Genomic DNA, 27,689 nt, shown 5'->3' on the forward strand with positions numbered 1-27,689 from the left:
AAAAATCTGAGTTACTCTCGTGCAAAAACTTGACACTAAAATTCACAGTAATTTAAAATCCAGAGCTTGGCATTTTAAGCAAAAGAGCACATCAAAATAAAAGTTATAGCAACAGGAAGTCAAAAAAGAAAACAAAAACAGAAAATTGCCAAAAGAAATTCAATGAAACATTAATTTTGTTGTAGAAATGTCTGTACATACACTTTGTATACGTTTAAATTCAACGTTTTTCTTATTAAATAGGTTTTCCTTTAAATATGTATACTGTGTTTAGAATTCAAGAAGACAATTTGGTTGTATTTTCATTAGTTCCAACATTACTTCTGAACTTCAAATAATAGTTTATTTCAACAAGTTCAAGGTCTTCTCCAATTTGACATTTGACTATTTCCAATGCACTGTGGAAATCTTAACCTTGTTGATTAATAAGCCTTGGCTGGGTCAAGAATCATAGCATAAAGTATTACATATAATCAAATCTAGGAGACTACTCAGGTTTATTGAATTCTGAAAACTTGTTGAAAATTCATCAAAAAAAATAAATGTGAAGATTTCTCCAAATTTTAACGTTGTTTCATTATGCGTTCAAAAAGAAAACACTGTCAGACAGTGGTGGATTCAGGGGGAGCCTTAACATAGTCTAAAGTAGTGTACTTTCTGCTCCTAACGCAAGTTTATTGGATCAAAATATTTTGCCTCCCCCCCTAAAAAAAATCCTGTATCTGCCCCTGCTGTCAGAAGGAATTATTATTAAAACGTGGTAGTGCATAATAATAGTAAAAAAAAATAACAATAAACTCCGATCATACTGAAGTGGGTCCTAAGATACACGCAATAATGCAGCTGGCGTATGGTGCCGTCGAGGGACGGCGGCAGAGAGTGGTGTCCCCTGGGAACAGGGGCGGATCCAGGATTTTTTTAGGGGGGGGCGCAAAATAGGTTGATCCGACAAACTTGCATTAAAGCAAGTTTAATTAACGCAAACTTGGGTTAATTAAGTAAATTACACTACTTTAGACTGAGCTAGTGCGGGGCGCGCCCCCGTGCCCCCCCCCCCCCTGGATCCGCCACTGCCTGGAAAACAAAAAGACATTAAAAGTGTAAAAAACAAGAAGATGGGAATGAGAAAAAACCTATTTAAATCCTGATGGAAACAAGGCACCTGGTAGCACTTGCCCCGTGGCGGATCCAGGGGGCGCCCCCTAACCTAGTCTAAAGTAGTGCAATTTGCTTAATTAACAAAAGACAGCGTTAATTAAACTTGCTCCTAACGCAAGTTTATCGGATCAACCTATTTCCCCCCTAAAAAAAATCCTCGATCCGCCCCTGACTTGCCCCCCTTCCTCTGGGCGGTGATCATAGGCCTGTTGCATGAAAGATTCAGCCATATAGGTCTACATTATACACCATAATAATGTTGAGAAGGTAAAACAGGTGTTGAAACCACTAACGAAATATGCCAAGTTTTTTTCAATTGATACGCTCACTCATGAATCTCGTATTGTCAGATCTTCTCAATTAGCTCCATGCCCCAAGCCGAGTAGTATTGCCGCCTTATTAGTGGTATAAATATGTATCTTCAATGGCATTGACAGTAGTACCAGTAGAGATACACGCCGTATTTAGTTTGTGAAATGGCTAAACTTTTTGTGATATCTGTTTTTGTAGCGTCAGGTAAGAATCAATTAAGTACTTGTGTTGCAAAATTCCTTGGTACTATTCCATTTTATGGGCCTCTCTAAAAAGTCAAGTTAGATTGATGCTAATGAAATAAAATAGGATGACTATATAATAGTTTAGAAACAAATTTGGGCTATATATTTGCACATTGGGGGGGGGGGCAAAGCACAGCATATATTAAATACGTAGCCTTACCTAGGTATCTCTTACCCCCCCCCAAAAAAAAAAAATAAATACAGTTGTTGCCTTTGTTTATATCCCAGAAGGCATTCTAAACCTGTTTTCTTCACGCGTCTAGCTCTATTTCGTGACTGGTATGCATTGCCGTGTTCAAAGGAGTCCGGTTAATAGAAAAGTACCAAATGGGATTGTACCAATTACTTCTATAACATTAATAGCATAAAAAGGTAAAATTCTGAACGAGGAGTAGAGGCGCAGCTATTGTTTTCAGCGTCCGGGGACAATGTAAATTGTTGCCCTCCCCCCAAACCATCACAACACAATTAAGCACAAAAACCCTCCGTTTGCGAGCCTGTTAGAGGCTGCGAGCATGAACAGCCGTCCCCCTTGCCCCCTAGCTACGCCACTATGCTACGGTCTATCTTGAAAAGGGGTGAAGCTAGGTGGATGAAACTCGTAGGAATTAATCTGGATCCTCAATAATCCCTTGGCAAGATGCTCAAGATAGCTACCCCCACTCCTTCCCCCTCCAAAGGGCGATGACCTTTTATAGTCTTGTGTTAAGAAAGTGAAACCTTGAGAAATAAACCTGCTGCCTTAATGACTCAATCCTGATTTATAAAGTGTTAAGGATTTGTAAATTAGTTTCTCAAAGTTATGAAAAAAGCCACGATATGGCTTAAAATACTGCTGAAATAATAGGAATTACATTTTCCAAAACTAGCGTCAATGAGAAAGTAACTGAAACATAAACCACAGTTTATAGGATTATCCAGTAAGTTTATCGCAGATCATTTCTGCTCTTCATTCTCGGTACGAACAAAAAGCTCCTCCCACTTCTTTCTGCATTAGCGGGTTAGTCTGTTTCCGTCAATCAATGAGAAATGGTTACAAAGTGCATTATTCGTAATAGCGGCTTTCCACTTGTTTCGTGTCCAAGAGAAATCTGACTTGTCTACCCGTGAAAAGATCTAATGCCGCTTATGTTTCTATCTGCAAAAACGTTCTCTGGACTCACACCTTGGTCCGGGTTTTTATAATGGGTGAGATAGGGAAAGATCATACTGGATAATTATATAAACTGTGACATAAACTAAAGTCTAAGATTGTCAAGTCTAAGATTGTACAGTCTATACCCGTCACCTACGCAATCTTCTAAGCACTAGAAATAAGGAACACTAGAGTTAGTAGCTTGATAACATCTTACCATGGTATATTTTTGGCCCTGGATTCATTCCTGAAATTTTCAACCCAACTACTTTCCAATATAGCAAAACGCCCATCAACAAGACCTTTACCCTAGAAAGAAATACTTCGGTAAATTTTTCGATTAGCTCACTAATGAGATAGCTAAGAATTACACATACCTTTAAAATCAGAATCTCATCCTGAATCCAAGCATAAAATTTATTTATGGCGGGAATGAACTTTAATCCCCCCCCCCCCACTGCCAATGTGCAAATATTTAACTTGAATTGCATGTATGCACTGAATTAAGTTACTCTTATCTTGAAAATAATGAAAAATTCATTGCATATATGCAATTCAATGTAGGTTATATATTTGTACACGATTAAAGTTCATTTATGACGCAAATGAATGTTATATTTGGCTCCAGGATGAGATTCTAATTCTAAAAGAATATCTATTTCTTAGCTATCTCATTAATGAGTTGATTGAAAAATTTACCGAAGTACCTCTCATCTTCCCATTCATCATTCTTTATAAATACAACCTACCCCACCGTTGTGGATTCCCCCCTGGTGGGGCCAGATATAACTAAGAATACATTCAAAACCTAAAAAATTGTTGATTAAATCGAGAAAAACGGGTAAACGAAAAAAAAGAAGTGACAGCAGTCTCCCTAGATTTTTGCCCATCCCCCAGATTTTTAACATGCAGTTTACCCCCTCAACTGGATTTGTGTGAATTGCTGAAAGATACCCTGAAAATATGACTAATAGAAATCTTATGCTCATTACTAAGTTAAACTTTTGTTATTAAAGCGGAATTTAAGTTTCGTCATAGGCTAAATGACTTTTTTTTTCACAAAACAGCTTTTTTTCTCAACGCGTGTTTTTAAGCTTTCTTTTCGGAAGGGGGCTGGGACGGGGAGTATGCAATAGGGAGGATTTTAACCTTTTGTTTAAGATTTTTTGACAACGGAAATTACAGTGGTAACCTTGCTAGACTTCCCAGTCTTTCCACTCCAAAAATGGCACCAAGATGTACCTTGTTTGACGCCATAAGGCAGGAGCATGGATAGCTATGTTGGCCTCAGATGGCTTGGTACTGCGGTGTGTTGTTAGAAGTAGTGTATGGCACTTTACAGAATAGTTATTCGGAATAATTCATGAGAAGCAAGCAGCCTAGATTTGAGCAGTAATTCTCATGTGGCAATAGAATTTGCATTGCCCACCATTTTTGTCATTGGTCAGCAAAAATTAACATTTCCTGGCACAAAATGTTTAAAAAAAAGCCACTTTGCTGCTACATAATCTCCTTTTTTCCCAAGAAAATGTAATAGATATTACAATTTTTGTTCAAACCTCGCTTCTCTCAATATCCTACGACTACTTGCCCGATACGATCATCGATGGGTTGGGGGGAGATGGAAAGGAGACATGTCAGCGCTAACAACGCAAAAAAAAATGATTTTAAAAGGTGGGGGGGGGCACGGTTGTATGTATAAAGTTTAGGGTTCTAGCAACGGTGATTCCAACGGTTTACTTTTCGTTACAATTTACCCCAACTTTTGGGAGGCTTCTAGAAAATTTCGAAAATTTGTTTTCGCAATAAACTTTTCAGTGACTGAAATTTAAATCAGTGGTGGTTCCTGGCCTGGACATGGAGGGGGGTCAGCTGCCCCTCCTAGTTTTTCTGATATTAAATATAATTTAGTTTATATTTTTACACTCCTATTAAGGCATCTTGCCCCTCCCCACATTATGAAGCCCAAAACCACTACTGATTAAATATGTATAATAGTCAGCATTCCTTAATCACCTAGAGACAAGGAAATTTAATTCAGTGATTGCATTTGGTTAAATTTAATTTAAAGCGAAAACAAATTGATCTTACTCAACAGCCCACACACTGCACCAAAATAATTTTTTATACAATAATGTATTTTATAATAATCTTCATGACAAAATATAACAAAGACTGGTCAAACAGATTGGTTTAATGCAAACAATATTTCCCGTATACTTGGCACTAATCCTTGTACTTTCATTAGATCCCAAAGGTCATTTGGCAGACCTGTCGGATACCTCGTTAAACTGAAAATGCTAATGCCTTCGAAATTGCCACATAAACATTTGAGCAATGGCTGTGAAACTACGGCCTCTCTTTCCCCTTGCCCAAGGTACACACCCGATAAATACTACCGTACCTATCAAGCACTTCCGTGGTAAGGCCAGAGGAGGGACGTGTACCAATGAAAGTATCAATCCTCATGTGTCTATGGCTCAAATTTCTTACCCCATCAGTATGAGCCGATCAATGAAAAAAGAAAAGGTGTGTACTTTTCTACTGGAAAGCTGCTGGTGGGTTTCAATGATATAGGTTAGAATTTTTTGATTCCAGTTCAAACAAGGTTTTACGTTCCTCAATTTTTACTAGAAAATCCTTGTCTGTGCATGTGTATGAGTGTTCTGCAATAAGATTGGTGGGGAGAAGGCGTGGAGGAGGCTACTAGAAAACTATGCATTTCTAGTCATACTGCTTGAAATTCTTGTTTGGTTACAAATTTAAGAAGTTAGTATGTGCTTACTTTTCTACAAAACTTTTTGAAGGGGGAGGGAGGGGTATTGGAGAGGTCAAGGGCTCACTTTGGTCTTCCATTCATGCATATTTAATATTTCTGCTTGATTCCGGTGAACGCGAGGTGTAGTAAGTCTACCTTTCCATTTCATAGTATTCAGGGAGGGGGGGGCTTAGAATGAATAATAGAGAAGCCATGGGCCTTCTTTAATCTTCCAATTTCTATGTTTGACAATATTTGCATGATTCCGGTTTATGTAAGGTGTAGCAAGACTTCCTTCTGCAGAAAAGCCGGCGTTGAATGTGGTGTTGAGAGGTTCTGAGGAGTCACGGATCGCTTTGTGTGTCCCCCCGATAATGCTTATCACAAATGGCTACATTATTCACTTCAAACAAGGTGCAGCATACCTGCCTTTCTTCTCGAAAATTCACGGGGGTGTGTGTATGGGGTGAAGACCCGCATTGTGCTTCTTATCATACAAATGGATAACCTTTGTAAGCTTGAATTTATGCAAGGTGCTACCTGCCAACTTTTTATTTTGCGCAAATTTTGAATTAGTGGTGGTAGAGGACTAAATTGAGCCTTTTTGATGTCTCAAATATTGAGCCTTTTTGATTGAGCCTTTTAAATTCAGCCACCATTATAAAGTGTAAAGTCAGTCGGAATTTTCAAAATGGGGTAACTCTTGACCGGATCATTTCATTTAGTGTTCGTTCTCACGAACAGAAAATTTGTGCCATAGATTTTGATCAGATCATCAAGGTAAAAAAAAAAAAAAAAAAAAAAAAACGGCATTTAAATTTAAAGTCCCAACTGGTGGTGCTAATTTGTGTTTCTTGGTTCTTCAGCCAGGAAGTGCAATGGGGGGTTGGGGCCATCCATCCTGTGCTTTCGCACACCCTTCCTGTTTACCTTCCCCAGATTTCTCCAGGTACCCGTTTAAAGCTGGGTCGACGACTCTGCCTGAGCTTACAGAGTCACGCCACTGACCCCCGTCCTAAACCAATAATTGAGTACACTATGATTCGAACCCTCGTCCTCTCAGACCCAGGATCCAAAATCCAGTGCATCAACCCACTTGGCTAGGACGGCTCATCAAGGACTATTGGTGAAATTTAAAGTAGAATGTATCTGTCTTGATTTCAAAGCACATTTTCCTGCCGAGGACCAACTTCCAATACCACCAATAAAAAAAGAGCAACGGATAAGTTCTAGTTTATTTTTATTAATGAGATAACTAACAAAAATTCCCAGGGTACACACGTACCTTTCCCTTGTCTCAGTCCCAAACATAAAAGATTGAATGACAAGCTGAATATAATTTTAATCTAAAGCTTATACAATATATTTTTCCTGCCCCAAATATAAAATAAAATATGTCTGTAAAGAAGTAGTTTGAGTAAAACTCATTTGGTTAAAGGAGTAACATCTCGTTATTTTGTTTTGTTTAATTGATACTATATTCGGATTGTTGAATACTGTATTCGGATGAGAAAACCATTTCTTATCAAATTTTAATTATCTTTATCTGTATTGGTTTAAGAGTTATTTCTTTTGCTTTGATTAAAGCCAATAAAATTGTCAAGGTTTTTTATTTTCTTTTTTTGTGACTCAGCCAAGTACTTGAGTAATAAATAAGTTTAAAATTCCGTAAATATTTGTGATTTGGTCAATAATAGTTTAGCTAGTCGCCCTTGACTGCACCGCGCCTGAACCACGCCTCATCACATGTTGGCCTCGTCCAAATAGAAATCTGCTACAACTAATTGAAGATAGTTATCAGAATTGCAACCCACGAAATATCATTCTTCAGAAGACCGGTTCACTCAGTGATTGAATTACAATGAGTTATTTAAAGCGTGTATGCAGAATGTAAAAAGACGAAGATAAAAAAGGGAAAAGGGAAGGAAACTTCATACAAGAGATACACACGGGTATAAACACCTAAATACAAATTGAAATTTGACACAGATTACATCAGCAAAAGCCAATTCAGCAGAAAATCTGCTACTGTACTGGATCGAATACTGAATTCAGCAACTAAAGAATCCATTTTTTGCAAATTTGAAAAACTGCCAAATTAGTAACTTTCTTGTGTAAACCTATTTCGCGTTTGAATCGGAATATGAAACAATATTTACAAATTTAGATACAATCTCTTTATACGGGCCTCTCTAAAGAAGTCCAACAAGAGATGCTACAGTCAAACGGGAGAGACGCAATGAAAAATCCGTTTTTACTAGATGATTCAATACACCGCTGCAGAGAAATACATTGTATAGCATGGTTTTAAGATATTTAAAGTTTTGTTTTCTGGAGTTTTTTTTTTTTTTTTTTGGGGGGGGGGGGCCAAAGGTACCTAGGTTAGGTTACGTATTTAATATATGCTATGCTTTGCCCCCTACTCCCCCTAATTTGCAAATATATAGCCCAAATTTGTTTCTAAAGTATTGTATAGTCATCCTATTTTATTTCATTAGCATTAACCAAACTTGACTTTTTAGAAAGGCCCATATAAAGGGATTGTACCCTAACTTATAAACAGAAAACGAATTTGTTTGTTTTCAGAAGCGGTGAATGAATTAGAAAGCGGAAACAGGAAGAAAGAAAAAGGAGTGAGTTAGGAAGAAAGAAAAAGGAGTCGATAGTGCATTTTCTTATTCCATCTCTCTAGAGTAACGTCTACAAGACTTTCTCACTTCTTCTTCCAGGTACCGCTAACATGGTGAAAATGAGCTAAAATGAAATTGAACCTACTATATGGCCTGACTATGTATGGTTGAAAGTAACTAATTTAGGACTAACAACAACTTTTTATTTTTGCCAGAAAAATTATTTCTTAATTCCATAGTTCCTGGGCAAAGGGCTGCATGCTACGCAACTATAGCATTGTTCACATAAGTCTTTGTTATTAAAAAACATATAGAAATTTTTTGAAGGAAAAATTACTGCGAGGGTAGGGGGAAATTTCCACAGGGATAATTTTCCATGAGGAATAATGATTCCAGGGGAAATTTCCCAAGTGTTAAGAGGATTTCCTAGAGTGATTTGAAAAATAGTCAGAAATTAGATTTTAAAAAAAATATATTTTTTTCAATTGAAATCATGGAACAACATTTAAACTTAAAACAAACAGAAATTATTATGCATATGAGGGGACTGCCCCTTCCTTACCCCTTTTTCCTTGCGGTAAAGTTAGAATTTCTGTCACAATTCCTTAAGAACGACTCCTCAAACACAAGGGACTTTGAATTTGAGCGAGAAAAATTTTTAAAGTACCTTAAGAGCTTAGTGTCAAGAGCAGAGGTTGAGGAAGGGGCAGCTCCCCTCACATTTGTAATAATTTCTATTCATTTAATTTGTAATGTTGTTCCTCACTTTCTGTTGAAAAATTTTTCTAGTTTTTTTTTCACTATTTAAGAGCCTAAGTTACAAAAGCTATGTTAATTATAGGAGCTGAGACTAGACAATTTTTTCAACTGAAAGCAAGGAGCAACATTGAAACTTCTCAAATGAAGAGAAATTATTCCGTTTATAAGGGGGGGGCTGTCCCTTCCTCAGCCCTCACTATTTACGCTAAAATCTTAAAGTTATTTAAAAAGACTTCTTATTCAAATTCAACCACCCTTGTGTTTGAGCGGTCTTTCTTAAAGAATTGAGAGAAAAAATTAAGTTTTGACGTAAAGAGCGAGGATTGAGGAAGGGACAGTCTTCCTCTTGTACGGAATCCTCATATCTCTCATCAGGGAACTTTTCATTTCCGCTCAAGTGAGCCCTCTCTCCATTTTTTAGGGGCATTAGTTCAATATGGTCACTCCTGGGGATAAAAAGAACAAAAAATAAACACGCATGCGTGATCTTTCTTCGGGCAAAAAATGCAAAATTCCACATTTTTGTAGATAGGAGCTTGGAACCTATTCAATAGCGTTCTGTTATATACTGAATTGGTTGGTGTGGTTTGCATTAAGATCGCCTGACCTTTTGGGGGTGTTTTCCCTATTTTTAAAAATCAGGGAAATTTTCTCAGCCTCGTAGCTTTTGATGGGAAAAATTAAATTTAAGGTATTTCTTATATTATATCAGCACAAAAATTCAATTCATTGTTGCCAATTTTTTTTTTTAGAGTTTTGTTTAATATTGGACCAAGTCGCTCCTTGCTCACAGTTCGTAACCACAAACTGGTTGACTGCAAGTAAACATAGTCAACCATTTAAAAACCCACTGCGCTGTGTCACTTTTGTTATAAATGGAAAAAATAAAAGAGTATTTAAGTCTAGTTTTTTGTTTGAAAGTGTGATGTTTGAACAAATAAAAAGGAAACCCTAAATAATGAATGATAGTCCATTGATCTTACTAAATTTAATTGATGCATTGAAAATAAAACACTATACCAAGGTTCTGTTTTACCTGTTTATGCACGATCCCCCCTTTCCTCCGTAAGGAATATTTATTGATATTTTGAAACAATAAATATTTTTATTAGTCATAACGAGTGGTAGATTGGAAGATTTTGTGTAAATTTTTTTTCATTTTCCTATTTTGTGAGACTCAAAAAAGCAGTTTTTGGATTAGTAAGAATGGCCGGTGTCATAAAGTATCTTTGGTACTCCTCTTTGGTACTTTGCTATCTTAGTAGGCTATCTTAGTACCAAAGTATATTTGGTACTCCTATTTTAAACCTGCTCTTTTATATACTACTAGTTTGGTTAACGCTAATGAATTAAAATAAAGTAGGATGAATATATAATAGTTTAGAAACAAATTTGGGCTATATATTTGCACATTAGGGGGGCTGGGGGGTAAATCATAGCATATATTATTACGTACCTGGGGGAAATTTTCAGCAGGGATGGAATTGTCTGGGGGAAAGGGGATCTTACTCGGGAGGAACTTTCCATGGAGTAATTTTCTTAGGAGGGATTTTCCATGGAGAGAAAAGGCAGATTTTCCGACATTATTTCAAAAATAATTAAATAAAAAACAATTTTTTTCTATTAAAAGTATAAGGAGCGACATCCAAAGCTAAAACGAACCGAAATTGTCTCATGTATGAGGAGTGGGTCCCTCTCCTCAATACCTCGTTTTTTACGCTAATTGTAACTTTTTTTCCAATTATTTAAGAGCAACTCCCGAAACAAAAGACCCGTTTATTTGGAGTAAGGAGATTTTTTAAATACAAAAATAAATTTTGGTATGAAGAGCGAGGTATTGAGGAGGGGATATCCCCCTCATGCCCGGAATAATTTCTATTCTTTTGAGTTTTAATGTTGCTCCGTACTTTCAGTGGATTTTTTTCTTTTTTTTCTTTTTTTTTTATTGCTGAAAGGCAGAACCAACTCTCAGGAGGAAACATTGATATGCGGTAGATATTGAATTATTTAAGAACAACCCCTGAAACAAAAGACCCGCCTATTTGGAGTAAGGAGATTTTTTAAATACAAAAAGAGATTTTGGTATGAAGAGCGAAGTATTAGGAGGGGATATCCCCCTCATGCACGGAATAATTTCTATTCCTTTGAGTTTTAATGTTGCTCCGTACTTTCAGTGGATGTTTTTTTGTTGTTTTTTTTATCGCTGAAAGGCAGAACCAACTCTCAGGGGGAAACATTGATATGCGGCAGATATTGAATAGCCAAAAATAGCCAGTATCATATTTTTCTTTATCCTGTGCCCGAGTAATTCCAAATCCAGGTTTTTGTAATATTCATTCACATAATGGAAGTTTTTATGTATTTTATTCAAAATTTGGAGAACATTGCGCCAAATACTCTTTTTTTATTGAATTTTGGCAAAACCTAAAGTTAATCTCAGCAAAACAACTGATCAGAAATATCGAAATCGATATATCGGTTATCGAAAGTAAAAATATAGATATATCGATATATTTATTCAAATTATCGATATATCGATATCGTTTAATCAAATTATCGCCCAACACTAATCCGATCCTTAAAAACCAATTTGCTAGCCTAAAAATCGGCTGACTGTCTCAAAGACCAAGAGTCCATTAGCGAACTCTTGCAGGGGACTAGTGATCGTCAAAACTATTGATAATTTGTAATTTGAATATGAAACTTGATTGAAAATACAGTGAAATAGTATCAGCAAGGTTTTCAGTCAGAGCGCGTTGCACTACTTGAAACTCCTAAAGTTGCCAAATCGATCTACTGACATTTTCTTTGAGTTGATTTTGAGAGTTTTCCTAGCAAGTAGGCTAGAGCATTTTTAGGGAATGGAAAATTTAGCTCTGTGAAATTCACTCTTTCTAATGATATAAGTTTTATTAAAACTAGAAAAAAAATAGAAACTAGAAAAAATAGTAAAGAAGAGAAAAACGAGGATTACAAAGCCAGTGAAAATGTAAACTAAAATGGACATATTTCGGTCAAGAACTCCGTTTGACCGTCCTCAGTGCACGATAATAAAATGAAAATTACTAATAAAAATCCAAGGATATTATAAAAAATCAAACTTTAAAACAAAATTAAATTTGACGACCCTTTCCATGTAAAGGTGGATAACTGAATAAAAATACAGTATTGAATGGCAATTCAATTTTTTAATTTATACAGAGCATTTTTAAAAGCTAAACGCTTCCCAGGTAAAACACCATTACAGATTAGGTTAGGTTGCAAAATATGATTTTGTTGATTTAAGAAAAAACGATCAGAATTAGTTAGTTCATTATAAGTAGGGCTTAAATAGGTTTCTCCAGTGTGAAACTTTTCTAACCTAAGCTAAGCAATGAATGATTGCTTTTTAACTTATATCTTACTAAAAGTATTCTGGTCTTGTCTGAGACCTCCATATAGCACTGTAAGTGTTTATGTTGTATTTTCTACCTATAATTTGCCTTCTTTGTAGACTTAAATGTGTCCCTACCCCTATTCTGCCCATAAATTCCTCTGGTATAGTCATGAGCAGTGTGTTTTCTTTGTTACGTATTGTGTAGTGCAGGAACTGATCACACCATTTCAGCCAACAAGATTCAAACATTACGCATAAGTGGTATTTTTAACGGTGGTATTGTAAATATTTAAGTTAATAAAAGAAGCATCACTCACCGAAGTGAAGGTGGAAAAAGACTGATTTCGTTGGAGTTCTCATCAATCTAGTTCATCATTATGTGATGCAATCTGAATGATTTTCAAATAAGAAAACCCTCCGCCTTCAGCACGTATAAAATATAATTGTAAAAGAGAATAGCTTCAAAATAAAAGTAGCTCGATATAGGCGAATTTTTAGGGAACATAAGAAGAACTAATAAGGATAATCCAGAATTGGGAGACAGTTATCGTAAACTCAAACGCGTGTCTATTATCTTTACGTTTCAATCGGCTCTTCTGTTATCACAAAAAGTTGTTTTCTTTCGTAAAAAAAAGGGTAATTACGTTGAAGCATATCTACTTGAAGTGTTTGAAGAAAATTATTTTATTTTATTATAATTTATAAATATTTTGTTTACTATAAATATTTTATTTTTCCAGCCTATGGCCAGTTCAACTGCCCTCTAGAAGATGGCTACTTTGCACATGACACATCCTGCGATAAGTACTGGAGGTGTGAAGAGGGTAATGCTGAACTGAAAGTATGTGGTAATGGATTAGCGTTTGATGATACAGATAAGAAACACCAAAAAGAGAACTGTGATTATTTACATAATGTAGATTGCGGAGAAAGAGATGAGCTAGGTAAGTCCACCTTGTTGATGAGCTAGATGATCAATCACCTTACCTAGATGAGCTAGGTAAGATCCTTGATCAGTTGACGTATCAGTGCTCAGACATCGATTGAAATTGGTTCTTGTTTTAGTGAAAGTATTTTGCCATTCTACTTTTTATGTTTATTCGGAAAGTTTCAAAAATGATATTTTGAATTTACCCAGAAATTTGTTCGATCTTCGTAATTGTGCGAAGATATAAAGCCAAAAGCTTAACTCCACGAGAGTCAAGTCTACTAACTCATACTCACCAAACACATCCTCCATATAGCTCAACTCTCCACACCGCTAAATCACCACTAAATTGGATCAAACTCCCATGCATCTTCATCCTGCGGAATTCACTCTCCAAAAACCCCATTCCCCACAATTTGGTACAACACAACTCCACTCCCAAAATATTCAATCCCTACAATAGTTAATCAAATTCAACTCAAAACTATACACCGCCTTTTTATTTATTTTTTTTACGTTTTTACGACTCAGACATTTTTTTTAGGGGGGGTCAAACCACCTGACCCTACCCCCTAGACAGGCCTTGCTCTTGACTCTAAGTGTTTTCAGGTCATTTTTTAATTTCATTTTCATGCGGAAGCCCCTTATACGTCATGGCTTTAGTTTTTTTTCCACAACAAATCTCAGTTTTGAAGGTGGGAAAAAAGGTGCTATAGTTGCAAAATTCCCCTTGTAAAGTAACTAGTAAAATAAAAATAAAGTCTTTGCTTCTTTTTCTTCAACAAAGCTTTATGAAATAGATTTATTGACTAAGTCTTATTATGGGCTTAACTGAAAGCATTTAATACAGACGCGTCCCATCCATGAATTCACTGAATCGCTTGATTTTGCCGTATATCTTGTTTTGGAAAAGTTTTCTTAATTCTGACAATTATATGTCTTTATGACTGAAGCTTATGGCATACATCGTCAATTCAGCTGTCATTTTAAAAAGAATCACAAGTTTTCACAAAAGTGAGCTAACAAACTCTGTAAAATTTCAACTTATATTACTTTATACATCAAAATTAATTATATTTAAGAAATTCGTCGTTAAAAAAATAGCAGTCACATTGTTAAATTACAATGTAATGCATGCTAACAGCCTAATATTATTTTGACTTGAAGGGCGTAGCGAATTACGATTTTTCTTCAAAACTAACTTTAAATGCTTTCATAATTTACGGAAAGATGCATATGGCAACAATGTAAAAGTTTGCCCATTGATAATAGTAAAAAGGTTGTGTGTTTCTTCCTCTACCAAAAACGAGTAGCATTCATAAGAAAATTAGAATGTCAAACCTTTCATTTGTTGCTGTTTTTATAGAAGACTTTCTTACAGAAAGCCTTTATAGAAGCCTCTGTAAAGTCTCTCTATAAAGAGAAAGGCTTTTATTGAAGCCCTTCTTACAGGGACAAGACTTTAATATCTTGTCGCAACACTGGCCACCGAAATAGAATTTGCTTTTCTGTGGTTTTATATTCATTGGCGGTTTTGCCCCTCATAACCTGGGGATGGGGAAGGGTATATCATAGGAGTGTAAAAATAAAAAAAAATGAAAGAAATTAAATGTCAGATGCCAGAAAAACAGGGGACAGATGCACCCCTCCCCTCCCAGGCCTAAAGCCGCCACTATTTGTATCTTTTGATTATTTTCATCGTATTGAAAACCTACTATGGACTTTCGGTATTAGCAACAGAATTTCATCGCTAGGAAATTATCATTTTGCATCCAAATCTACAAATATGCGCGTATAAAAACAAAAAGATACTTAAAATGCGTAAACATTGACATTGTATAGAGTAATTCTAAAATATACAAAATATTTTTAGTTATGCTAAGTTTCGTTCGCGTAGAATTTTGACAAAATCAATTAAAGATTGTTGCTATTTTTAGCTTGAATTTTTTGGGGATACCTTACAAAATTTAATTTTCAAGGAAAGACCTTAGAAATCTTCCTAAGAACATTATGGGATATCTTAAAAAAAGATTTAAATGAAAATAATGACCGAATCCATAAAAGATTTTATCAAAACCCTTTGTGCCTGTAGCATTAGTTTAGATGAGTATTGTTTTCTACTAACAAACAAAATTCTTGAAATGAGATTATTAATTGAACAATAAAGCTTATAAGCCTGACTCACGGTAAGGCGAAATTGATAATCCAAATTCGCAATCTATTTTTTTAGCGTAGTTGTAGAACTCCCAGTATAGATTATGAACTTGGAATCCCGATTGTCAATGGCGCAAAATTTTCAAAATCTGGATTATGAACAGTTCAGCAAACTTAAAATCCTGATTCTGCTTTTACAATTCGGTTCGTCACTGCAAAAGGCCAGAGTTTTTAATTTAATATATATACAAATAATGAGTATGGGTAAGAGTCAAAATTGGCGATAGTGACGGAAAAAAAGACACCAATGCCATCTAGTATTTCGCGATACTTTTACTTTTGTTAAACTATGCTTTCGTTTTTCTGTTTTTGCTTATTGCTACACTAATTTTACCGACTGCACGAATTAAATAAATTATTCTTATTATTACACTGAAAAAATACCAAGTGCTACCAAAGGTGAGATGCCGTTTAATTTTTTTTTTTCCCACACTAGCTCTTGTATCCATACTCTTAGTAGCTAAATCCCCTAGTTCCTTGCACATGTGATATTTCTTATCTGAAAAAATCAGCTTACCTTCCTAATTTTAGAACCAGCAGTCGGTACAAAGAATTGTCCACGTCTATATGGAATTTTCGCTGATGAGCTGCGTTGTGATGTCTTCTGGAGCTGTTGGAACGGTGAAGCCAATAGGTATCAATGCGCACCAGGCTTAGCTTACGATCGAGAAGCTAGAGTTTGCATGTGGGCTGATCAAGTTCCAGAATGTAAAATTGAAGGTAAATGCTGCACTCAAATTTGTTTCATGTTTTCAAAAAATGTAAATTTGACGTTTTAATTAGAAAATTTTCAAAGAACTCTATTGTTCTATTTCATAAAAAATCACTTTTCTGGAATTTCTCTTACTTGGCTTACTGATCACTAAAAAAAGTGATAGAATTACTAGATGTCAAAAAGTATATGTTTCCAAAACTATTTGATCGATGAGGATATCCCTAAAAGAATACATAATCCAAGATTTAATATCCTTAGGGTGGGAGGGAGGAAGTCTGAAAAGTGAAAAAGTAATTTTTAGGTCAAGGATTTTCAATTTGAACTTCTGTATTAGCCAGCACACACTCGAGAAGTGTGCTAAATGAAAGATCTAAGAAAACCAGCTTCACAGTCACAAAGACAAATGATTGGTGACAAAATGCATTGGATTTGTATAATTTGGGCTATATATTTGTAGATTAGGGTGGGGGGGGGGGGGTTAAGGTTAGTTTACTTTACCCTCCCCACTAATGTACAAATATATAGCCCAAATTATAGTATTATATAAACTAAAGTAATATATATTCATCATATTTTGGTTATTTCATTAGGATTAACCTAACTTCACTTCTCGAGGGTTTACTGGCTAATGCGGAAGTATCTTTTAATCTTTTTACTGTTACGTTTTTCTTTTTTGGCTGAATCTTGTTTTGGGGAGATCTCTTTCGTGACTCTTCTTCTAAAGCTAAGAATTAAATGAAATATTCTGTATCATAATTAAGGTATAGAAGATTCTCTTACTAAAATTCAAAAATGACGAAAATCATTTAGCTTATATTATCATTGAGAAAAAAAAGAAATATAAACAGTTTAAATAAATCGACAATACTTATTCTTCGAATGTGTGAGAAAAGAATATATTAAAAATTAAAATTGTTTTAATACTGGGTAATGTTTTTATTGGACCATTATAAAGCGTTCATTTTTTACCCTATTTTGGAGTAGTTGGTTAGGTGTTAATATTAATTTAGTCCTTGAAAGAAGTTCCAATAACTACTACTACTACTGTTCAAAACTCACCACAGTATCAAGCGGCCTGAGGCCAACACAACTACGTATGCTCCTTCTCCATCCCAATCTATCCAAAGACTCCGTTTTTACACCCATCAACGAAGTTCCTATGTCCTTTAAATCTTTCTTTATGACGTCCTCCCACCCCAGACGGGGAAGACCTGCTTCCCGTTTAGCCCTAGATGGTTGGCCGAAAAGAACAATCTTTGACAATTTGTCATCCTTCATCGACAGAATATGCCCTAGCCACCTCACTTTTTCTTTCATTATAGCCCTAGGGAACGGTATTGAACCACATTTTTCATATAGCCTATTGTTTGACATACAGTCAGTCAGCCGGGTACCTAGAACAATCCTTAAGCAATTTCTCTGGAAAACATCTATCAAATCTTCATCTGCTTTCCGGAGCGTCCATGCTTCAGAGCCATATTTGACCACTGTCATCACTGTAGCTTCTAATATTCTAATCTTGGTTAGCAGACTTATCTTCCTATTCTTCCAGACTTTTTTTAACTGTGAAAAAAAAACCTTGAGCCTTGGCTATTCTATTTTTAACATCTTCACTGCTCCCACCATCTTTACTTATAATACTACCAAGGTACGTGAAGCCTCCCACCTGATCAATCTTTTCATTACCCAACGTCACCTTTTCATCTTCACTTATTCCCAGCCTCAGTGACCTAGTCTTCCTAACATTAATTTTCAAACCAATTCTAACACCCTGAACTCGCAAAACCTCTAAAACCTTATTCATTTTGCTCACACTTTCATGTAGGATGCTTAAATCATCAGCATAATCCAAGTCCAGGAGACTTTTTCCTCCCCATTTGATTCTGTGGTCTCCCATTACCTTTCCTGTGCTCCTTAAAACAAAGTCCATCAAAATAATCCATATAAAGGGGGGTATATTCCAATACCTCCTCAACTATATAATTTTTTCCTTAGAATTTTAATTTAAAACAAGTAATATACTAACAATAATAATATTGTTGTTCAGTGAACGATGATGTTGTAATTTCAAAGCGTTCAAAGTGTACCGCTAAAATTAGTAGCGGAACGTGCATATAAACAAAATCAATAAACTCTGATTGACTAAAGAAAGCTAACTAATTAAGTTGATACTAGAATTAATGACAGAATAAATGTAACTTTCTCACGAAATTATAAAAAGCTACTATACTGATTTAAGAAGTTGATATTAAATTATATAAAAGCTGTTGACCACCACCCCCCCCCCTAAAAAGTGATCTTTGCAATGATAAAAGTCTACTAAATGTAAATACTGCTTGACCTAATCAAACAGTTCTTGGTAATGAACTGTATAGTCAGAGCGACTCAAATCAGTAATAACCGAAACTCTAGAAAACCGAATTTTGATACCAATAGATACATTAAAAGAATTGAATTCTTATGCTGATGTTAAATATATAAATTTCATCAAGTTTAATCTTACTCTTCAAAAATTACGAGCCTAAGAACATTTGCCTTATCTTCGAAAAAAGGGAGGAAAACCCCTTAAAAGTAATAGAATCTTAATGAAAGTCCCACCATCAAATTCAGCGTATTAGAGAACCTTACTGTAGACGTTTCGAGCACCTATCTTGAAAAATGTGGAATTTTGTATTTTTTGCCAGAAGAGAGATTACGTATGCGTGTTTATTTGTTTGTTTCTTTTTTTTCTCTGTCTCTCTCTTTAGGAGGGTCAAATACTATCATAGAAGTTGAGCTTTAAATATTGAAATATTGCTATAACAGCTATTTTATTATTTAGAAGTTGGAAATGGTTTCCAATGTCCGGCTGAAGCACCTGCAGCAGGAAGCTTCACTCGACATGCTCACCCTGAAGATTGCCGAAAGTACTATGTCTGTCTTGATGGTAGTCCAAGAGAATACGGCTGCCCTGTTGGAACTGTCTTCAAGATTGGTGATGATGATTCAAGTGGATTTTGTGCTGACCCAGAAGAGGTTGAAGGATGGTAGGATACTTGGCTCTATTAAATACTAGCATTAATGTCTTTCTGACGATAAGCATTGATAAAAAAAAACGAGACACATACTCTTTTGTGGGGGCCAGAAAAGAATTTTTCACCTACTACCCACAAGAAAAGCTTGAAAGTTTCTTCCCCCCCCCCCCTATAAAGTTGATCTCCTTGTCGTGAAACTTAATGCTGCAGAGTTGCAGAACCTTATCTACATCAATTAAATAAAGAAACAATTTTAAAGAACAAAATAAATAAGACAAGAAAATAAATAAATTAATTTGCAAGGATATTCTAAGCTGACATTTAACCATTTTTTACGAAAATTATTTGGCTTCATATAAAATATTGTTTTTTCATTATAATTTGGTTTGGTATCTAAATAAAAGGACCTTTTAGCAACTTTGTTATTCAAAATAAGCACTTTTTTAAAACACAATGAACCATTTTAAGCCGCAATAAGTATCTTTCCGGAAGGTAAATGCAAATATGTTACGTTACCTAAAATTGAAGCTTGAAGTCATCGAAGGATTTTTCAAATCTTATCTCTGTACTTTTAGTTATGTGTGTCGGGGGAGGGTTGGCTTCAAGTTTGCATATCCGAATGCTGAAATCTCGAATCAATAAGTTTTTTCAAGAATTCTTTTTTTTCTGTATATATTGATTTGCCTTTCTTTGTATTCATTAGCCTGAAAATTATTTTCCAAGAAAAATTTTCTTGTTAGGAAAGTAAAAGTAAAAATTAAAAAGGTAAAAGTAAAAATTAAAGAAGTAAAGAGCCATGTGAAAACCCAAGAGGAGCAGAAATGAAATCCTAGGGAAATTCAAACTGAAAATGAACAGAAAATACTATAAATTAATAAAACCCAAAACGAATAGAAATTAAAGTGAAATAAATTAAATAAATTAAGCGAAAGTAAATTTAATGTGAAATTGAAGGTAAACTCACATCAAACCCGAAGATGATTAGCACTGTTATAGATAAATATTCAAACGAATATAAATTAAAATGAATAATCAAGTAAAACTTGAAATGAAAAGTTGATACCGCATAGAGGAGCTCTTACAGTCACCTAAGCCTTCTAATCTAGACACAAGGTCGCCATCTATGCTGTATTAAAAACGATTCATATGTCAAGCAGTGTGTTTTACATGTTTCATAACCGCAATAGCAACACAAAAATAGAAAACGATGTCATAAATCTCAACACGGTTTACAAATAAGAGTTTCCTATCCCTCCCCCCCCCGCTTCTCCCAGCTACTTCTCATAGTCTTAAAACAGTGAAAGCTTCATTTGCATTTTGTTAGGCACAAAATGCAATTTGAGAAGTGTAGTTTTATTTTTCAAAAAAGTTATCACCGTAATTATCAAAATTACAGGAAAGAAATAATTAAAGTAGGCTTATTTTTTGATATATGATCACACTGACTTCTGGGGGTAAATACGCTATTTTTTCATTTACCTCCCCAATTCACCATAAAAAAATTTGAACTTCTACTGTGGTCAAAAGAGTTAAAACCTTTATATGGATTAGATTCAAATATTTTTTGGTCCCCATATCCCCTCTTTCTAAACTTAAAATGTGAAGTGCCCTAACATCATCTCCCCAACACCCGAAAAATTTCAGCTTGATCACCGCAAGTTGCTCCCAAGATATTGCAGATATGCTATTTGATAACCTGTACACACGAGCTGTTTTAATTTACCCCTGTTCCACCCACTAATAGGAATTCAACATTCACTTGGCTCTCAAATATCACTGAAAATGTCGAATCGATCTCCCTAACTGTTCCTGAGGCGTATAGATACGTTATTTTGATTGCCTAGGTACACAGTTTCTTTCAGTCTACATCACTACTTTAACTGGAATAGATTTTCCCCTCCCTCCTTCAATACTTCTTGCAAGTTTCAATTTTACGCCCAAGGCCAGTCCCGAAATATAGCAGATACCCTGTTCTGATATCCTGCCAATGCTTGTCGTATTTTGTCTGTTGTACTCCACAGTAAATAGATTATAGATCCTATAGGGATTTAAAATGATTTGTTTTTTTGCTGGATGAGATTAAAAATTCCCCCCACCCAACACAAAAAAAAAAAAAAACTCTAGCCCCAACCGCCTGATTTCTTTCCGTCACAGTGGCTGATGTTTCAGCTCCATCCTCCAATCCGTTCCCAAAATAATGCAGATATGCTACTTCATTTACCTAGATAAACATAATGTAAAACATTTAGACCATAATGACCTCCGATACCTCTAAATCATAACGCCAATACTTACAATACCTAGTGTCACTAGGCTATAGACTTAATTTTAACAGTAGTCCAAAGTGGCCTACCTCTCAAAACGTATTTATTTGTTAGACAAAATAAATTCTAATACCTACAGATTGCTGGTACTAAGTCTCTTATTTATTATTCCAAGATTCCTGCTGGCCTAGAATATCTAACTCAGAAGGTTCAGGGCCGACGGAACTTATGTTATTTCAAAAATGTAACTTTATTATTTTATGTATATTTTTTTATTAAAGATCCATAACTAAAGACAAATTCGTCTTCCTGATATTGTCATGATCAAGGCTGTTTTTTGGTGCTGGGGACTCTTCTGCTTAGAGCAACATATTTTTCCACTGCACTCTCCTATTTGCTATTCTTCTGGATTATATATATATATATATATATATATATATATATATATATATATATATATATATATATATAAATATATATATATATATATATATATATATATATATATATATATATATATATATATATATATATATATATATATATATATATATATATAAAATTGTCCAACTAATTAAATTTTTATTACTTGTATACGTTTTTTCTGTATTGTATAAAGCGTTTTGTTGAGAAGGAAATTCTACATACAAAAATATACGCATTATTGCACTGTGCATTTTTTATTATTGCACTGTGCATACTTTACAGATTTACATTATTGCACTGCCCCAATTTGAAAAGATTTTTTTTTACCCTTTCTTGAACATTCGTGTCTCAGCAAAGACGCTTTCGTAATTCAGAATTTCAAGATTATAAAATTTTATTGACATAAATTAGGATTTTTCAATTTTAAAGTCAAAAAAGTAATGTTTGAAATATACTTGGTTTTCAGTAGAGCACAAAATTTTTGAAAGTTTAGGAGTGATAATGTAATGTGAAAAAAGTGATTAAAGTAATGTTTAAAAAATACTTGGTTTTCAGTAGAGCACAAAATTTAGACAGTTTAGGAGTGATAATGTAATGTGATAAAAGTGATTAAAGTAATGTTTGAAATATACTTGGTTTTCAGTAGAGCACAAAATTTTTGAAAGTTTAGGAGTGATAATGTAATGTGATAAAAGTGATTAAAGTAATGTTTGAAAAATACTTGGTTTTCAGTAGAGCACAAAATTTTTGAAAGTTTAGGAGTTATAATGTAATGTGAAAAAAGTGATTAAAGTAATGTTTAAAAAATACTTGGTTTTCAGTAGAGCACAAAATTTGGACAGTTTAGGAGTGATAATGTAATGCGATAAAAGTGATTAAAGTAATGTTTGAAATATACTTGGTTTGCAGTAGAGCACAAAATTTTTGAAAGTTTAGGAGTGATAATGTAATGTGAAAAAAGTGATAAAAGTAATTTTTGAAATATACTTGGTTTCAGTAGAGCACAAAATTTAGAAAGTTTAGGAGTGATAATGTAATGTGATAAAAGTGATAAAAGTAATGTTTGAAATATACTTGGTTTCAGTAGAGCACAAAATTTAGAAAGTTTAGGAGTGATAGGGGAAGTAACCCTACTAATATTTATAGCGATTTCTGACGGCTTCAGTCCTATTAAAAATTCAGAACTATTATTGAAAATTTACCTTCCCATCCTACTCGAATTTTATTCTAAAAGATATTATTGAAAATAAAAATGGAACAAAACTATGGCCACGAATATTTTGACTAAATATTAAAGACTTTTCAAAGAATTTCAGTTGCTGCCAAATATTATAGCTCAACTTCAGTTCAAAACCTAGCTGAACTAAGTTCGAAACCTCAGCAATTATGATTGCAATTGATTACTAATTGTGATTGCTATTAATTATGATAGCTCTTTAATGACTGCAATTAATCTCTTTTAGCGAAGACTATTATGGTGAACTAGACCTCAAAACTTTAAAAAAATCTGACCTTCTGTCAGGACTTAACCAGAATGGAGGAACAACAAGGAAACCGCTACTGAGAAACTCAGCTGCAAGTAAGTCTTTCTTAATTAATGCATAATAAACCATGTTATAGCCAATAAGTGGAATAACGCTGTTTCATCTTTCTATTCAAAAAGACTTATCATTGGTATTCGTCTAAAAGACTTTTTTTTGGTAACTTAAAAGACTATTCAAAAAGACTTATCATTGGTATTCGTCTAACTTTGTGTAAAGTCTTTAAACTTTGTAAAAGTCGCTCCGCGATTTAAGTCGTGGATCAATTATTTTTCCTTATCTGTTATACCCCTTTTATTGCTCACAGGAAATTCGGCATGACTGAATTTTTCAGGTATTTTTTCGGCCGTAATCAAAACAGTCGTTTTGAATAAGATGGGGTTGGTGAGGGATTTGAGCCAGTGTGCGTCAGGGGTGTGTTATAAGTAATTACTTTACCCTATTCATAACAAATATCAATTAGACTTAAAATGAATATTCAATATCATTTTATGTTACAATACTATACTGCTGAAAAAAACTGTTCTTTATTCACCTCAAAGTATCTAAAGGTAATGACATCCTAAATCAGATGGAGCTCCTCAACAATGGAATGGGCCAACTATCAGTGGCATAATTTGTCAAAATCCTGGGGGGGGGGGCAAAGTTGGTTTCAATTTTACCAAATCAATTGATTATGACAGCGGAAACTGAAAAATGAGCCACAGAGTACCATTCAGGCAAGGATGTGCTATTAAAAACTCACCTGTTTCTGTGGATACCTGGATTATGCAGACCTATCTTAGTTTTGACAAGATTTTGGAAGAAATTCAGCTGGGGACAAAAAGGGGTCTTGAGGGATCAGGTGTCTGGGTGCAGTTGCCTTTCTGCCCCATAGAAAGTTACGCCCCTGCCAACTATACTTTTAAAGAAACGGTTATAAGCACTTAATTTAAATTATTACGCTCATGGCTTTAATAAAATTTCCAATTTCAGCTTTTTTCTTCTTTTTTTTTTATCAACAACTTGAAGAATTGATTCGTATTTTCGAAAACCTTGGGGAATCATGACTGAAACCCAATTATTAGCGCTAGTTTATGGCAAAAATTTTTGTAACACCAGAAGAGGGTTAAATTTTTTTATAGCTTCCTTTTTTAGTCATCATTTTAGCTGGTGAATAACGATTTGTAAAGATCCGTAATTTTTGGGCAATAAGGTGAAAAGGGTTAATAAAACCAAGAACGTGAAAACGAAACACTACACTATTTTTGTTGTTACTCTTATTGAATAACTCTTACTCTATGCCTAAAAACCTTAGTTCTGCCCTAAGGTAGATAATAGACTATCATCAACAAGTGAAATTAATCATTTTTTTACAATTGAAAAAGTTATGCCAGCTTTACCAGTCATAGAGACTATCTTGGCTTTAAACTACTTAGCCTTACTCTTCTTTACTCTACTCACCTTGGCTCTCAAGTCTTTTATCACTTCTACCAAGTGGGTAATTTCAAAAATTAAAAAGGCAACTGAAGAATGCCCTGTTAGTTGTTTAGAACTGCTGTTGGTTCAAAGAAGAGTAGCCGTGGGCTCTTTCAATCTCTAATGGCCTCTTCCTAATGGAATTGTCAATGAAAAAGGAAAGAAATGCATGGTTTCTTCAAATCATCTTACGAATGAATGAATCTGCTCTTTACAAAATGGGCACTTATCCAATTTAATTGTTTCTGTTTCCATCCAACCAAGTATGCTCTGGCTCTTTTAAAAGAAGAAAAAGAGCCAAAGAGGGAGGGGCTCAAGTTGCCCCTGAAGTTGCCACTGTTGCCAAGTTGCCACTGAAAAGCTCAAGTTGCGATTTGATAGACCTATCAAATCTAATGGTTAAACCTTTCATTCTGCATTTTTGGCAAGTCAAACAAAATAATTGTTTACAAGTATAATGGGAGAAATGAAGGGGGTATTTTTTTTAAATTGTCAACCCGTTCTTTGGGGTTATTTTTACCATCTCCTTGAAATCGAATTTTGCTTAAGCTATGAAAATATTACTGCATAATCCAAAGAAACAAATATTGCTTTTCCCAATCAAGGACTTAAAATTAACTTTTTCACTGTATAACTGCACCTAGAATTTGGGAATTTAATCAAGATCACCTCTTAACCCTGCTCTCAGCGATGATTTTGCGAAAAAAATTTAGAAGCTATATTTGGTTTAAAACAATACATCCAGTTCACAAAGAGAAAGCAAGGATAAGCAGCTCTTAGACGCTTAGACTCCAATATGGCATGTAATTTACACTAGGCAAAGAGTCTATCGGACGAGAAGTATAAGAAGAAAGCAATATCCAGTTCACAAAGAGAAAGCAAGCATAAGCAGCTCTTAGACACTTAGAATCCAAGAAGAACGCAACATTCATTTCACAAAGAGAGAGCAAGGATGAGCAGCTCTTAGACACTTAAAGCTTCAATATGGCATGTATTTTTCACTAAGCAAAGAACATAGCGGACGAAAGGCATAAGAAGAAAAAAAGAAAAGCATATATTCTTTTTTGAGGTCTGGAATGGAAACGTTTTGTTCCTTTCCCAAAGATGAAAAATACTAGCCCCCCCCCCCCCCACAAAAAACCTTACCTGCAAGCTCGACCTTGGTCGCCCAAAAACACTGTAATGCCGTGTACTTAACTTATACACTGTAGTACATGGAATTCTTTACCTCTTAATGAAACCTCTAACTTTATACAATTTTTATAATGAAGAACATCTGCTCACCTTTCAAAATTAAAAATGAGGATTAAAAACCTACTGACGGCTCATTTCCCATTGCTCTCTTTTCAAGAGGTTGATATCAGTTCGATGATCAGATATGAGTTCCACATACTTTCTGCAAGATATAGTGGTTCAAATCTCCTGAATGGCAAGGTACAATGGATTTGCTTGTCGGGTACCTAATTTATGGTCGTGAATAACAGTGGTCAAAAGAATTTGAAAAACAATCAACCTGCCAGTCTTAAAAGGACGAATACCAAATATTGAAAAGACAATGTAATTTCAAATTTGGCGGAATTCTAGTTCTAGCTGCTCATTTGCGCCTGGTTGGCTTATTTGCCTGGTAGGATATAAAAGTAGCCCTGGTAGGGTATCATGGAATTTACCTTCTTGGTAAAAAACCCTTAAGTACTGTAGCAGTATCGCAAAAGCGAAGCATGAAGCAGCTGAAATATGACGGTTTCTAATTTTAGGCTCATTTTTCATAGAAGGGAAAGGTTTTAATCTGTAAACTACGTTCAGTGTAGCCCTTGATTTGATAATGAGACGTTGAATATCTATCATCTAAGCGGTTTATTTTTGTAAAAGGAAAAAATAATTAATTTACTATTGAAAAGTCGTCTTTGAAAATGAGAAAATTAGCTTAATGATGAAGATAAAAAGTAGTCAAGTGCAAATTTTTGTCTTAAAAATACTACTTGTTGTGAATATGAAACCCAATTCTTTTTCAAAAGTATTTTTCTATTGCAGTCAAAAGAGTCACAACAGCCATCCCCGTCGCAGCAGCCGCAGAACAGGTTGAAGAAGAGTATGAATACGAATACGAAGAAGAACAGTAATTAGTACAAAAGCTGAGAGTCTGTGAATGTGACAAGTCTGGACCTCTTTTGAAACACCTTTGAACAAAGGAAAGTTCAGATCTGTTTTTATATATATGTTTTTATATCTATATAAATATTTAGTTTTGTAATAAAATCAGACAAAATTTGGTTTTAATTATTATCATCTCATTGTCCATACCTATCGATCATCAGCTGAATCAGTCAGACCAGGTAGCCGTTCCTTTCGCCTACACAAAATTAAGCAACATTTCTTAATGTTATTCGATACCGCAAACCATTCTGAATGTTCTTAGTAGCATATGTCATTATAAGTAGGCCTACATATGATGTTTTGGTTGTATCGGTAGCTGGAACCTAGTGTAGGCAAAATTAAAATGCCATACAATAAAAATTCTAAGGACATAAATCGATTTTTCACGGTATAAACCCAATCTTGATAAACCACAACAAAGTGGCGTTTCCTGCTAGTTTATGCCCTAAAACATCAATTATTAAATTAAGTTGCAAGGCTAGTCTAAGCTGACATTTAACCATTTTTTACGAAAATTATTTGGCTTCATATAAAATATTGTTTTTTCATTATAATTTGGTTTGGTATCTAAATAAAAGGACCTTTTAGCAACTTTGTTATTC

The 27,689-nt window shown here is 34.7% G+C and overlaps 1 protein-coding gene across 1 annotated transcript; it reads left to right on the plus strand.

Annotated features, from left to right (window-relative positions):
• Positions 1-1,515: 1,515 nt before the first annotated feature.
• On the plus strand, positions 1,516-27,210 carry Gasp (Chitin binding Peritrophin-A domain-containing protein Gasp). The gene is made up of 6 exons (XM_089087933.1): positions 1,516-1,674; positions 13,114-13,317; positions 16,047-16,235; positions 19,052-19,256; positions 23,398-23,513; positions 26,965-27,210. The coding sequence occupies exons 1-6, from the start codon at positions 1,635-1,637 to the stop codon at positions 27,051-27,053; spliced, it is 843 nt and encodes a 280-aa protein (XP_088944059.1). The 5' UTR covers positions 1,516-1,634; the 3' UTR covers positions 27,054-27,210.
• The last annotated feature ends 479 nt before the right edge of the window (positions 27,211-27,689 follow it).

The sequence above is a fragment of the Artemia sp. Qi Xiang Cuo genome, chromosome 1, assembly GCF_049724085.1.
Source record: "Artemia sp. Qi Xiang Cuo chromosome 1, ASM4972408v1, whole genome shotgun sequence".
Lineage (NCBI taxonomy): Eukaryota > Metazoa > Arthropoda > Branchiopoda > Anostraca > Artemiidae > Artemia > Artemia sp. Qi Xiang Cuo.